This window comes from Eretmochelys imbricata, chromosome 4, assembly GCF_965152235.1.
Source record: "Eretmochelys imbricata isolate rEreImb1 chromosome 4, rEreImb1.hap1, whole genome shotgun sequence".
In the NCBI taxonomy this organism is placed as follows: domain Eukaryota; kingdom Metazoa; phylum Chordata; order Testudines; family Cheloniidae; genus Eretmochelys; species Eretmochelys imbricata.
The window spans coordinates 100,921,384-100,935,565 of record NC_135575.1 but is presented as its reverse complement, the minus strand read 5'-3'; the positions used below and the strand labels follow the sequence as shown (position 1 = coordinate 100,935,565).

The window sequence follows — 14,182 nt, the reverse complement described above, 5'->3', positions numbered from 1 at the left end:
AACAAATTAATAGCTTCCTCATTCCTAGCCACACATACCCCTGGGACACGGAGTTAGTCACAAGCTAACGGGGAAAGTATTTGTTGTGGGCCCTTGTTAAAATATTGCTGGTACAGCACTGGAAAAAGGATCTGATCCTGCAAGGTGCCAAGTGCTCTCTACTCACATTGGGTTCAATAGCAGTTGAGGGTGTTCACTACCTTAAAGAGGGTATTAATTCCAGCCCTAAGGCAGGAATTGAAATAAAATAAACCTACAAAAGTGAAAAAGGGGAAGTAGTCTACTCTAAAGGAAGCAATTGTATGTGTGCGCATAAGTGTAATCTTAAAATATTTAAAATAGCCAAATTATATTTAAACTTGTAACCATATTTCCCTAGCTGGACACAGTTCAAAGCTGTCAATATTTAGAACAAACATTTATGAAATGGTTTGCTTCCACAGATCTTCAAGTACATTACAAATATGGGTGAAAAAATAATTATTCCCATTTTACAGATCAGAAATTAAGTCACCGACAGGTAAAACAAGTTGCTCAAGGTTACTCAGTGAGTCAGTGGCAGAGCTGGGAAAAACACACACCATTTCCAGGTTCTGCCTCTCAACAATTTCATTTTTTTATTTTTACAGTCTTGCGCTTCCAAATTTAGACCTTAATCATGCAAATGTTGTGCATGTGAGACAGTTACATGTGTGTCATCCTATGAAGTCCAAGTGTTTGCAGAATTGGGGCCTTAGGTTTTATACTGACTGACACAAGTCAATGGGTACAGAAGGTAGCTATGCAGATATAGTATATGCTGTTCAGCTGCAACCCTGGTAAATATCTTAAACAGAAAGGTATCATCTGCACCTGCAATTTGTAAATATTTAAATTAAAACCATGCTAAAAATCCAGAAGATGGCATTCTAAAAGAACATGTGGATGCGGCAGCAGCCTATTTAACTGTGATTATAAAATTGCTGCAGTCCTCACGTTAGCCTCACCAGATTGATCAGCCTTCTCATTGCATGTTCATGCGAGCAAATGCATTCACAGGGATCAAATCCACCTTCTGCCATGACTATCCGTAGAAACCTAAAGTTGGCTCTGAACACCTAGAAAGAACAATAATAAAAAGGACAATCAACTCTTTTTCAATTGACCTTATTTTACAGAGACTAATGCATCAAATTTCACTTCATTTAGTCCAAGGGGGAAAAACAAAACAAATCACAGTAATCCATTTATTCCTTTTGGCAGGATGAATAGAGAAAACTGGCATGTTTGATTACTTAACAAATCAAAAAGTAGAGTACGAGGTATTGGGTTGTTGTTGTTGTTGTTGTTGTTTTTTAAAGTGGTGTCTGGTAAACCCTTACTCAGAGGTCCAAATAATTTTTACTACGTTTTGTGTGCAATCTGGATTTCCCTCAGGCCATTATGAAAGATCCCTTCACAGACAAAACTACAAAGGTAAAATTGCTCTCTGAGCTGCACAGTGAGTTGGTTAACTGCAAAATTTCTATTTATTAAATGTTCCATACTCGTTCCACATCAGTGGGAGTTCCCTGCAAGAATAAATGCCCTAAATTTGAAATGTGCTGAGTTCCCACAACTCCTACTGGAGGAGACTGGGGCAGAAATATGGTGCAACAAAGAATTATGTAGATGATTAAGACAAAAAAGTCTATTTCCACATTTGAACTGAAAAGCAAGAACAGAATACTTTTAATCTCCATCCACGTTCTTATCCCATCACCATGGTATCTGAAAATCTTATACTGCTATAGTAGGTAAGTATATTAAAGAAGCTCTCTGTTAAATTCAGTAGTGTCAGAAGTCAATCATAACCAAGGATTTGTTTCAGAAGATTGTCAAGCAAGACACTGCATCCCAAAAAGCTCATGCCATATGTAGGTGCTCCAGAAGGGGTCATGCCATGCATAGGGATTCCAAAATAGGATTGAGAACAATATGGTTCAAGTTAGAAAGTGAAAAATTTCAGTACGGTCATACCACTGAAAGAATTCACTAGAGGGGAGATTTTAAAAATCTCCTAAGAGATTTAGGAGCACAATTCCCCTTGAAAATCAGTGGGACTTGTACTCCTAAGCCCTTTATTAGACACTTACAAAATTCTCCCCTAGATCAACCTCTAGTATGTGCAAGGAATAAAAATTAAAACCCTGTAACTTATTTACTATCAGGAGACACAATGACCCTTGCCATCTAATGGAAACAGGCAGAGTGAGAGTGGAGAAGGATGTAGTTGGAGCTATTTTAAGAAAGGAGCCTCACATACTAATTTTAGATCAAAGAAGGTCATTCAGCTAGTGATAGTGATTCAGAGTTCAAAGAAATTATAATAGGAAACAGTGGGGAATCCATTCTAGTTTATTCACTTGTTAAAACCAATTATCCACCATACACTGCTGTGGTTCTACAAGTGTATTTTTATCATTTATCAATAGTCTTCTTTGTGGTTTAATTAATGGCAAAAATGGGTAGTTTCCCATAGTTTTCATTCCTGCACTCAAATCAGAATTGCTTTCTCTCTCTACTAAAGCAACGTAAGAATCTTCAGATCAGTTTTGCATAATACTTGTGGTCAAAACATCATTGCTGACTTTGTACTATCATGGGCTAGATTCAGCTTGGTTTTGTGCTGGCCATGCAGGGCCCCCAAGGTGGAACAATCGTCAAGTTTAGATGCTGTAGAAGCAGAAAGCAGCTGCAAACTTTCCTCTGGCAGTAGGGCATCATCACAGTCCCATATGAGTAGAGTTAGTCTGCAAGTTGGAAGCCATGTAATAAGGGTATCCAGAAGATATGCTGAATCAAGCACATCTGCTCAGCAGTCTACCAGCTAGACTCATGGGAGCATATAATCTAATAGTATATCTTGGCTCCAATGTGTGTTCTTAGGCTATACTTGGTATCAAAATCCTGTTACAAAATTGCACAATGTATTTTCCATTTACCTCACACTAATCAGAATTGGCTTTATCTTATGTCAGTTCCTATCCATCCCTACACCCAGTTCCGGCATATAGCCCTCTCCACTATGAGTCACAGCAACTCTGCCTTTTGTAAATACGGCAGATCATCTATAAAGAAGCTAAGGAATGAGAAGGGTTGTGCCCTTTTTTGCTTCCTTATGGTGTATAAAGAAGGCTTGTATTTTTTTCTCTCCAAGAAGGTTTTTCCATTTGCTTGTATTTTTTTCTCTCCAAGAAGGTTTTTCCATTTGCATGCTTCCCTCTCCCCCTCCTATCACTAGATATCCAGTTATTTGTCTTTTTTGTTTTTCCTAGATGACTCTTTGCACAATTTAAAAACTAGAAGAATTATGACGACATCAGAGATATCAAGCAAACAGAAACTAGTTAAATGACAGGAGAGTTATTTTTATTCTGTTTAAAATTCTTTGTTTTTCCTTTTTATTGTTACCAACTATTTAACTCAACCCCCAGATAAACAACTGGAAGAAAAGGTAGGTTTGTTAAAGATCTCACATCCCCCACCACTTTAATGAAAGTATACAAATTGTAGATTTACTACAAGTACTCCAGCAGAATCAGTGAAAAATCACACACACTTGACTGATATTTCTAAAGTAAAAACAAACATATTTAAAGAGCTCAGCAACACCTCTCCTGAGTAAACAGTTTGCAGCTGGCGAGCAGTGGGAGACAAAATATACTGTTTCCATTTCACAAAAAATCATCTTTCTTGTTCCAAGATTGAACTCCTTCCTGTACCAAAGCAAGCAGGAAGCTCTGTACATTCTCCATATGCTAGAAGCTCTCAGGTGTGGCTCCAGAAGTCCAGGGATTAGTACTAATGGTAAAAAGTCAGTATGTGAATATTTATAGAGCAAAATTTCTATCTGCAACCGAGCCGCAATCCACAAAAATGGTTTGCGGATATCCACTTTATATCCTCGGATATCTGTGGATTTGCAGGGCTCTATGTATTTACTTGGAAAGAAAATGCAACTTAAAAATAACCTTTTAAAATTCAGGTTTTCAAAGAAACACCCATTGCAGCTACATACGCAGTGGTTGCATACGTACCTATAGAGACAGTACAGATATTAGAGTGGATCAAACCCTGCACCTCCAGCCCCAAAAACAAAAAACCTCGACCCCCCCTGAGCTACAGAAATAACTCCACTAACTTTGAGTAAGTAGCAGGCTCTTCTCTTTCCTAGGGCCTGCCACTACAGGGAGATATGATCTGGCATCCTCTAGGCCAGTGTATAACTGGTTTAATATTTTCACCACAGGGAACTGTTCTGTTGGCTGTCAATGTGTGTTGCAATTTTACTGCTCCTTTCCTGCTAGAAGCTCTTTGGATGGATGTAGCTCTAGACACAGTGCACTGGTAATGGCTGGGGTTTGGGCAGCTGGACCTGTAATGTCCATTGGGCAGGGGCTGAAGAGCAGGAGCTGAGATTAGTTACCAAGCTGAGTCAGGAGATGGGTACCTAGGTCACGCTGGGTCGTGCTCAAAGGCAGGAGTAAAGCGCAAGACAGGGCAAGTGACGATGTCTATAGCAGTAGTAAGCCAAAGTCTGTGTTCGCAAAAAGAAAAGGAGTACTTGTGGCACCTTAGAGACCTTAGAGATTAACAAATTTATTTGAGCATAAGCTTTCGTGAGCTACAGTTGTTGTTGCTCAGATGGCTCTCTGGGGTAACTTCCTGGTTTAAATAGTTGATGTGCATCAGGTGGCTGCAGAATTCTGTAGCTCTGGCCTCTTCAGGCAATACTTCCTGTGATATCTACCCCTCTAGTAATTGTTGGGTGCTACTGAATCTAGCTCCTTAGTGGCAACATAGATTTTAGTTGCCCAGGACCCTGCAACCCTGGGCTCCAGGCCCATGGACCCTCATACCACTATACTCAGTGGAGGAATGCTGGAGTTTTTCCATAGTGCTTGAAACCTTTTCGATTTATCCAAATTTGTTGTCATTAGTGTTAACCATAGAACACTGAGTCTTGTCTTTACACACAGATACTACTGTGGAATTTTATAAGAAGATTGAAGACTGCCCTCCTAATCCTCTCTTTGCTCTTTTGTTTCAGATAGCAGCAATATCTAAAAGCACCTGTCAAAATGCTATAACAAATCATTTAATTAATTTTGCTTTTGAAATCAGCTTCAATAAAAACCACTGTACAAATGAAGTTATTTAAAGACAAAGGAAACCATTTGTTATAGCTGTTTTGGCACTGTTGAAAAGTGCTAACAAGCTAAAAATTACAAGCCATTACAAGTCCGAAGCATCAACAACATTCAGAGAATTTACTTCTGTCCTGGGGTGAGCTCGGAATCCAGTCTAGTGCATCAGCCAAGTTCCCCACTCCTCCATGGTTGCCCAGAAAATCCTTCTCCTCATAAACAGAGCACGTCTTCCTCCGCCCCTCCCCACCTGCACTCAATGTGTCTTCACGTCTAGATCTTCCCTTTAGGCACACAACCCTTCCTGCAAACATTCCCTTCCCAAAAAGAAAAGGAGTACTTGTGGCACCTTAGCGACTAACCAATTTATGTGAGCATAAGCTTTCGTGAGCTACAGCTCACTTCATCGGATGCTGTAGCTCACGAAAGCTTATGCTCAAATAAATTGGTTAGTCTCTAAGGTGCCACAAGTACTCCTTTTCTTTTTGCGAATACAGACTAACACGGCTGTTACTCTGATTCCCTTCCCAGCATCTTACAAGTCCTAAATCTCCCGTATTTCAAGTAATCTGACCCTTCACCCAAAGAAAGAAAAGATAAATAGACAATGTGCTGAGGGGGGAGGCAGCATAGCTGAATGGAGCTAGAGAATACACATCCCTAAGGCAGTAGAGGGATTCAATACTATATCACGAGAGACATCATAATCCCCAATACATTTTAGAAATATGATCCAGAATAGTGGTGGGCAACCTGCAACCCACATGTGACCCATCAGGGTAATCTGATTGCGGGCCGCAAGACATTTTGCTGATGTTGACCATCCACGGGCACGGCCCCCCACAACTTCCAGTGGCCACGGGCCGCAGGTTGCCCACCACCGATCCAGAATGTGGGGGCAGAGTCATGCCTTCTCACAGGAACCAAGGGGAGAAGGCATGGCCCTCCTTATTCAGGAGCTGGTGGAGATGGTTCGAGCACCAGAACAGGCTAGACCAGCCCTGAAGTCTTTATAAGGGCTGAAGTCCTTTACAAAGGGACATTCTTGGATTAAATTTGGTCCAAATTTAGGTTTTGTAAAAAGAAGCTTTGAACCTAAAACCAATTTAAATGTTTCCATGATTTGTTCCCCTTTATATTCTAGGGCAAACTGTTTAAGCAAATATTCCTCTGCACTATATAAAGCTCAGACATTACAGCACTGTGCATTTTTTCCCATGGTATTTTTTAACCCTCTTTCTATTGGAAAGCAATTTTCTCTCTCAGCATCTCTCCCCACTTACAGCTTGATCTTGCTTCCACTGAAGCAAGTGATAGAACTCCCAATGACCTTCAATGAACCAGGACTTAGTGCCCTACAAAGAGCCACAGATTTCCAGAGCACTATTCATGGCTATTCCTCATATGGCCTATTACCTGTGCAGTTTCAGACTTTATTTAGAAATTCAACCGGTGACATTAAGGATCTCCCGGCTGAGTTTTTATGGCAAAAGGAAAACTGGCTGACTGGGCTACAAAGGAAGAGCAGCAGCACTGTTCTCAAATGTGAAAGTGGATCCTGCCATCATGAGTGCTGCCATGGATCAAATGTGGCTCCTGCTATGGCTTTCTCCTGCTGCTCCTCCCAGATTCGGATTAGCCACTTCGCTTTGTTGTCTACTGAAAAAACAACAACCCAGAAAGGGTTTATGTGGCTTCTACAGGACCCAGTGGGTATTCTCAGCCACAGCAACACTTTTACAAGTTTAAAATAATCCCCCCCCCTCCTCCCGCTCCTTTCTTCATTATTCTAAGGAGAAAAAGCTGTTTCTGTACTTGAAAGCAGCTACACATGTCCCCCTGGAGCTCCTTCTGCAGTTTGATGAGTTGGTGAGTTTATTTTTGCACTGAAACTTTACTCAGGATAATTAAGCAGATCCCAGTTGAACTTTTCAATGCAAATTAAACTGAGACGTTCATTTCTTTATGGAAAGTCTACTTAAACACACACCCTGTAAACACTGATCAAAGAAGCCAAGGATACAATAGGCCTGGGGAGTGAACTACTCTGAACTATGTCAGGCTTGAGGCATGCTAGGCTGGGGTCACCGAAGAGGAAGCTTGCACTGTTGCTGTCTGTGAAGCCCTTTATCTGTACGTAAAGTAGGACTTCATTTTCCAGGATTGTCCATCTGGCACCTCTCACAAGCACCAAATTCACTTTAGATAACAATTTAAGAAGAAGAAACAAGAATAAGAACAGAAATAAAAACAAAAAAAGAGCTGATACAGCCAATGAAGGAGTGCTGGAGGTACCACAGGGATATGCATTGGCTAAGGAAGGGGATCCAGAGACAGGGCAGGTTGAGGAGGGGGAATACTGAGTAGAGAAGGAAGTTCTGAGCACAGAATCTGTAGCTACACTGAGGATTTTCTGATGCTCTCCCATGGTTCCTCTAGCACTGATCCATCTCCAGTTATTCTAGCAAGGGTGAATTGTGTTAGGCCACTAGGATTTTTACCACCGTGTCATCTAATTCTACATCGGCTCTGAGCAGCACATGGAGAGAAACGAGTCTACAGCAGCACTGCACCAATGCAGTGGAGCTGCAAGGGAGGTAAAGCAATGATGGAAGAATTTCAGAAAGTCTACACTGTGGACAAGGTCAGAAGGAGAGGGAAGAGATTCCCGAGCAGAAGGAGAGGAAAAATAAAGAAGACACAAAGATTGTGAAACACAATACAGGATTACAAAATAGACTTTAAAATAAGGGGTGGTACAAGATTGCCTCAGAAATTAATGAGCTATGGAGACTTCCACCTCTATGGTGGATCAGCTCATGTCCTGCTGAGGGTCACAATCTTCCTCCCATTCCAGTATCTGCAAAATTCACATTGATTTCAGAGGGGGCAGGATGTGGTCCCAAGATTGTAGCAACTGAAAGCACTTCCATTTGTTGGCTGTCTGGCATCTTATACAAGATGAGGGGAAGTCTTAAGGCTTGTCTACCTGCCAAGTTGCATCTGTTATTTAAGAGCAGTGCCAAAAGACTCTGTGGACACCTATTTTGGTTTAAATAGGGCTTATTTCAGTTTAGAGTAAATTGGTAGGAACAGATTTAAAATAAACTTAAATAAGCCACTCAAGCTGAAAAAAGAGTGTCCCCACAGGAGTTTTTATCAGTATAACTAAACTGGTACAAGTTTGTACATAGACCGGGTCTTAGTTCAGTCCCTAGAGGACAAGTGTCTGTATATCAAAAGCATTGTTCCAGTTATCACTAATTGGTATTCTTATTGGCAGTCCCCATTCTGTGGAGAGAGAGAAAGAATATTTCAGTCCCCAAGGCTAACAGTTCGGCATCTTTCATTAGCACTGAATTCAAGAGGAAACTAAAAAAGAACAACTTTTATATTTTAAATTTATTTACTCATTCACATGTAAGTGGCTTATTTCTTGTGGTCAAAATAGTTGAAAAGGAGCAAATTAGCCAGATCCAGTCATGGTTCAGAAAGAAATCTAAATGTTTTAAAACCCATTTTATATTATTTGATATAGAGTTATTGGCAAAATCCAACTGTCAGCAGCTGGTCACCCTTCTGTTAAAAAGATGAATTCTTCTGTAAGAAATATCTCTTGATATAAAAGCTAATTAATGAAAGATGTCAATTGACTAGAACATTGTGCAAGGATAATATCCTCCTGCTGCTAGATAAATTTTTCAGCTTCACTTCAACAATTATATCTAAAGTAGGAGACTGTGACAGAGTTCTAGGGACACTGAATTTATTTCTATTATACAAAATGACTAAAAGAGATTTAATCATTTTGCCCGACGGATGTTAAAGCAGTACAGGGAGCTGTTCACTGTAAAGTTATTGACCTATTCCGTTCTGATTGGCTTAGAGAACAAACGTAGGGCCAAATTCCGCAGTCAGCATTTACACAGGAACTCCCATGGAATTTAATGCCTAGGGGTATGTCTCCACTAGCAACACTGAAGTGCTGCCGCGGCAGCGCTTTAACGTGGCTGTGTAGTCGCGGCACCAGTGACTAAAAAAACCCATCTCCACGAGGGGCACAGCTCCCAGAGCTGGGAGCCCGACTCCCAGCACTGGTACACTGTCTACGCTGCCACTTTACCGCTCTGAAACTTGAAGCACTTGCGGGGGGGGTGTTGTGTTTTTTCACTCTCCTGAGTGCTGCAAGTTTCAGCACTTTAAAGTGGCAGTGTAGACAAGGCCTTAGTAGTGACTACAGGATCCAATACCCAGGTGGGTTTCCCTACTTTCTGGCTTTTGGTTAGTTTCTCCACCCTCCAAACTACTCATTACTTCCTCCAATATTCCTGTCCCCACTCCCCAAGCAGCTACTGCCAGTCCCTTACGGTCAAAGCTATAAGAGCTGTCTGCATGTTTCATTACTGTTTCTAACATAGCACACCTAGATGGCACAACTGCAGCGAGTGAACACGGGACCCATCCTGGTAGCACTATCGCACTACATTAGATGCACTTCCATGCTGTGCCATTTCATCCTAGAACCTCAGTGCTCTGGTAGAGGCTACAGGCAGGCTTGGGCTCCACACAGAGTGGCTCATATTAAACAGGAGCTGGCACCTGCCCAAGAGAGCAGGTGAATGGGAGACAAGAGCAAAGGGGTCTCCCATAAGTCTCCACAGGGGCAGGACAGAGGGGTAGCAACAGAGATAGACATCTCACCCCAGTCCAACCTGTATGCCTCCCATGAACTTCCACATGGCTAAGGTAGAGGCGGTGTGGACCTTGCTGTTTAAAACTCCACCCATGATTTTTTATAGGTAATATTTATGTTTTATAATAAAACACAAGTTATTTATCCTAAAAGGTTAGCTACTGAAAAAGCCTGTGTTCCCCTTAACGGACTGTGTAACCTATTGTTAAGGCACCTGAGTTCTGGTACCAAGAGTTGTGGGTTTAAGACTAAGGCCTGGTCTACGTTACAAAGTTAGGTTACCATAAGCCCTTTGTGTTGGTCTAGTTGTGCATGTGTATCCGTTTAAATTTGTCTCCCACCTAGATAAGTGCCCCCTGGTAACATTGATATAGTAACAGCCCCCGCCTCCGAGCAGTATTAAGCCAAGGTCGATGTATGGTGGTCGACACAGCATGAGTGTAGACACTGCATTACTCATGTCAAACCTAAGAGTCCTCCAGCAGCTGTCCCAGAATTCCTGACACTGACTGCTCCAGTCACAATTATTAGGTCCATTGCCTGGGGTCATGTAGACCAGAAGCCCTGCTTTAAAATTCCCGCAAATTTTGGAAATTCCTGGTTATCCAATTTGGTGAGCACGCTTCTATCTGCTCTCTGCTGTTTTGTGCAACTGCCAAGCTGACCATGTTGGCTACATGTGCCAGGCGCGCTCCTGCCTCGAGCAGACTGGAGATATTGGATCTCCCGGGCCTGTGGGGATAAGAGGCTGTGCAGGCACAGCTCCACGCCAGCTGTAGAAACTTCGACATCTATGAGCAGATTGTTTGGGGGATGCAGAGAAGGGGGTATGACAGGGACCAGCAGCAGCGCTGCGTGAAAGCCAAAGATCTGCCACAGCCATACCAGAAGGTCAGGGAGGCCAACATTTGATGTGGTGTTGAGCTGCAGACCTGCTGCTTTTACAATAAGCTGCATGCCATATGTGGCAGAGATACTCCCATGCCTCTGCACACCACTATGGATACCTCCAAGGAGCCCAAATCACAGGCCCCTGCCATGAACAGCAAGGAGGAGGAGGTGGAGGAGAAGTATTGGGGACAGACAACTGGGGGAATCCAGCTGTGCAGCAAGACAAGACTTGTTTTTGATTCTACCGCAGACCAGCCAGTCCCACCAGTCAAACACAGTTGAGCTCGAGGCAGGGAAAGGAACCTTGGGTAAGTGTGTAAATAAATATTCCATTACAGGGATGGCGCCCCCAAATTAGCAGGACACAGCTTTTGACTTTTCATTAATTTATTTGTACTAGAAGGGGTAAGTGCTACAACAAAGAGAGGCAGAGCTGCTACTGCTTTTCATTCCCTTCTAGAGAGTTAGGCAGGAGGATGGGGGCAGACATGTGGAGCAGTTTGTTTATGTACAAAGGATATTCCTTGAATCCACCTGAATGAAACTATAAGGGATTCGTAGGATAGCAGCCTTATTTCTTCTCCACAGTAGGATGCTTTCCCATGTCAGTGGCGATTACTTCAGCAGGCACCATTTTTAGCAATACACAGGCTAGCTGTATATGGACCCAGACAGTTTTGGGATACCAACAACACCAGTCCTCTCTCTACCTTTGTCAGTCTCAGGAATGAGATACCAGCTAACACCATCACCACCTGGTGCCAGTATTCAGCGCCATTGCCTTGTACTCATACTTTCAGTCAACCAAGCAATCTCTTCCTCGTTTCCCTCACCCATGGCAGGTCATACTCCCTGTGGCTTGAGCTGAGTGTGGCACTGGGGATCAGGAACTCCAAAGCAGAAGTGTCAAAATGCTTGTCTTGTTGAATACTTTAGGGGAGCGGAGGGTGAGGAGGACGAGTTCTGAACCTTAAGTTTAGCTTTCTGTTCCTACTATTCTAGAAATGGTACCTTTGTATGTTTTATCTGTAACTGCAGCCATTGCGGCCTTGAGAGGGGACTCCATCTACATCAGTGGAACAACCAACCCAGATAAGCAGGAGAAAAGAGGATGTGGGAGGACATGTTCTGCGAGATCTTTCAAGCCAGTGCTGCATCAGACCTTGAACAAAGGGCCTAGAGAGTGAATACTGCAGACTGTATGGAGAAGGAAAGGTGAAGGAAAAGGAGAGGGAGATGCACCAGGTCATAATGGAACTTCTCCAACAGCAAATGCAGATGCTGCAGACTCTTGTTCACCTCCAGGTTCAACAATCCCAGGCTTGACTCCCATTACAATCTGTGGAGAACTGTAGTATAGTGCCTCCCTCCCTGCCCCCCTCAGGGCCAGCATGCATACTCCTACCACTCTACATCGGGGGAAGGCATGGACAACCACAGCTTCAGCTACACTGACTTGTGAGAGCCACAGTTGATGTACTTGTAGTATAATGGACATCAATGTTCCTTCCTCTGGTTTATTTATCATGGTTAAGGCTATGTTTTAGTCACTGGTATTTTTAGTAAAAGTCATGGACAGGTCACGGAAAGTAAACAAAATTTCATGGCCTGTGACTTGTCCATGACTTTTACTACATACCCCTAACTAAAACTTGGGCAGGGGGGCACTGGTGCTCTGGGGGTGTGTGTGGTCCGGGGGGCACTGGTGGAGGTGGCCTGGGACCACGCTGGTGCTAGGGGCGGGGCAAGCAGTGATGTGCGGCATGGGACATCTGCTGGTGCTGGGGGGCAGGCGGGCAGCAGTGCATGGCCTGGGACCCCTGCTGGTGCTGGGAGAGGGAAGGGGTTGGCGGGACTGCCAGGCTCCCTACCCGGCTCCACTTGTCCCTGCAGCTCCCAGGTGGCAGAGGGGCCAGGGGGCTCCGTGCGCTGCTTCTGCCACAAGCGCCAGTTACGCAGCTCCCATTGGCCGGGAACTACGGCCAATGGGGGCTGCAGGGACAGGGCCTGTGGGTGCGGGCAGTGCGCGGAGCCTCTTGGCCCCTCTGTCTAGGAGATGCAGGACCATACCAGTGGAGCCAGGGAGCCCTCTACCCCAAGGTAGGCGCCCCCCCCACATGCCCTCTAACCCTCTGCCCCTAGCTCTGAGCCCCCTCCCACACACACAAACTGCCGGGCAGCCCCTAAGTCAGCACTGGTGGCTGCAGAAGTCACGAAGATCATGGAAAGTCAGGGAATTCATGAGTTCCGTGACCAACTCACAGCCTTAACAGTTGCATCCGATGAAGTGAACTGTAGCTCACAGAAGCTTATGCTCAAATAAATTTGTTAGTCTCTAAGGTGCCACAAGTCCTCCTTTTCTTTTAGCCTTAATTATGGTTCCTAAAAATTTTTTAAGCCATAATGTATTTACTTTTAATATCTTCAGTATTTTTTGGAGCTAAGTGAATAAAATGTTTTTGTTTAAAAAGTAATTCATCTTTATTAGTTTACACAAGATGTATAATGATTGCTGGCAGTGAAAGTAGTGCTTTTGTACACTCACAACTCTCAGGTCAGTGCCAAACACTGTAGTCATCAAAAATGTACAGTAATCCCCCCCAGTAACAGGTGCACTGTCACTGATATATGAAAAGATGTGCAAGCACCACACAATTCCTAAAGGTCCCCACACAATCACCCCAGGTTGAGCAGAGTACACCACAGCACATTACTGTGGCTTGCTATTAAAGTGCTTGTTCAAGCCTCTCTAAGACACATAGATCCTTATTGACCTTGTCTGATAGCCCTTGTGTCTAACTGTTCAAACAGCTGCTCCACATCCACTCTCCACCCTATTGCAAGTTTTCTCCCTTTGCCTCACAAATACTATGCAGGACACAACAGACAGCTATGACCATTGGGATATTTTTCGCACTGAGATCCAATCTGCTGAATAAACAACACCAGTGCCCTTTCAATCTACCAAAAGCACATTCAACTGTCATTTTGCACTTACTGAGCCTGTAGTTGAATCTTTCCTTGCTGCTGTTGATGTGGCCAGTGTATGGTTTCATGAGCCAGGGGAGTAAGGGGTTGGTTGGGTCCCCCAGGATCACTATTGGCATTCCAACATCCCCAGTGGTAATCTGGCAGTTAGGAAAGAAGATCCCTGATTGTAGCTTTCTGAACAGTCCTGTGTTCTTAAAGATGTGAGCATCATGCACTTTCCCTGAGCAGCCAACATTGATATCAGTGAATCGTCCCCAATGATACACCAGCGCTTGCATAAGCATGGAAAAGTAACCCTTTCTGTTGATGATGTGTGTGCCATCTATCACTCAACTGCATTTTGGGAATCTTATAGTTGCAAAGCCAGTCTCAGTGTCCTGCACATTACCGAGAGTCACAGTCCTGCGTAGCAGGAGACAATTAATGGCCCCGCAGTGGA

The 14,182-nt window shown here is 43.5% G+C and overlaps 1 protein-coding gene across 2 annotated transcripts in view; it reads right to left on the bottom strand.

The window, feature by feature from the left end:
- Window positions 1-14,182, bottom strand: part of SMIM14 (small integral membrane protein 14) — a 69,096-nt gene that overhangs the window by 46,991 nt on the left and 7,923 nt on the right. Inside the window, exons 1-2 of one of the 2 annotated variants that reach the window (XM_077814600.1) lie at window positions 13,751-13,801; window positions 987-1,097 (exon numbers count right to left, since the gene is read on the bottom strand). In XM_077814600.1, coding sequence (XP_077670726.1) covers window positions 987-1,061 — 75 coding nt within the window. In that variant the 5' untranslated portion in view covers window positions 1,062-1,097; window positions 13,751-13,801. Of the gene's footprint in view, window positions 1-986; window positions 1,098-13,750; window positions 13,802-14,182 lie in introns of those variants that run through there. The other variant, XM_077814599.1, reaches the window with a different exon arrangement.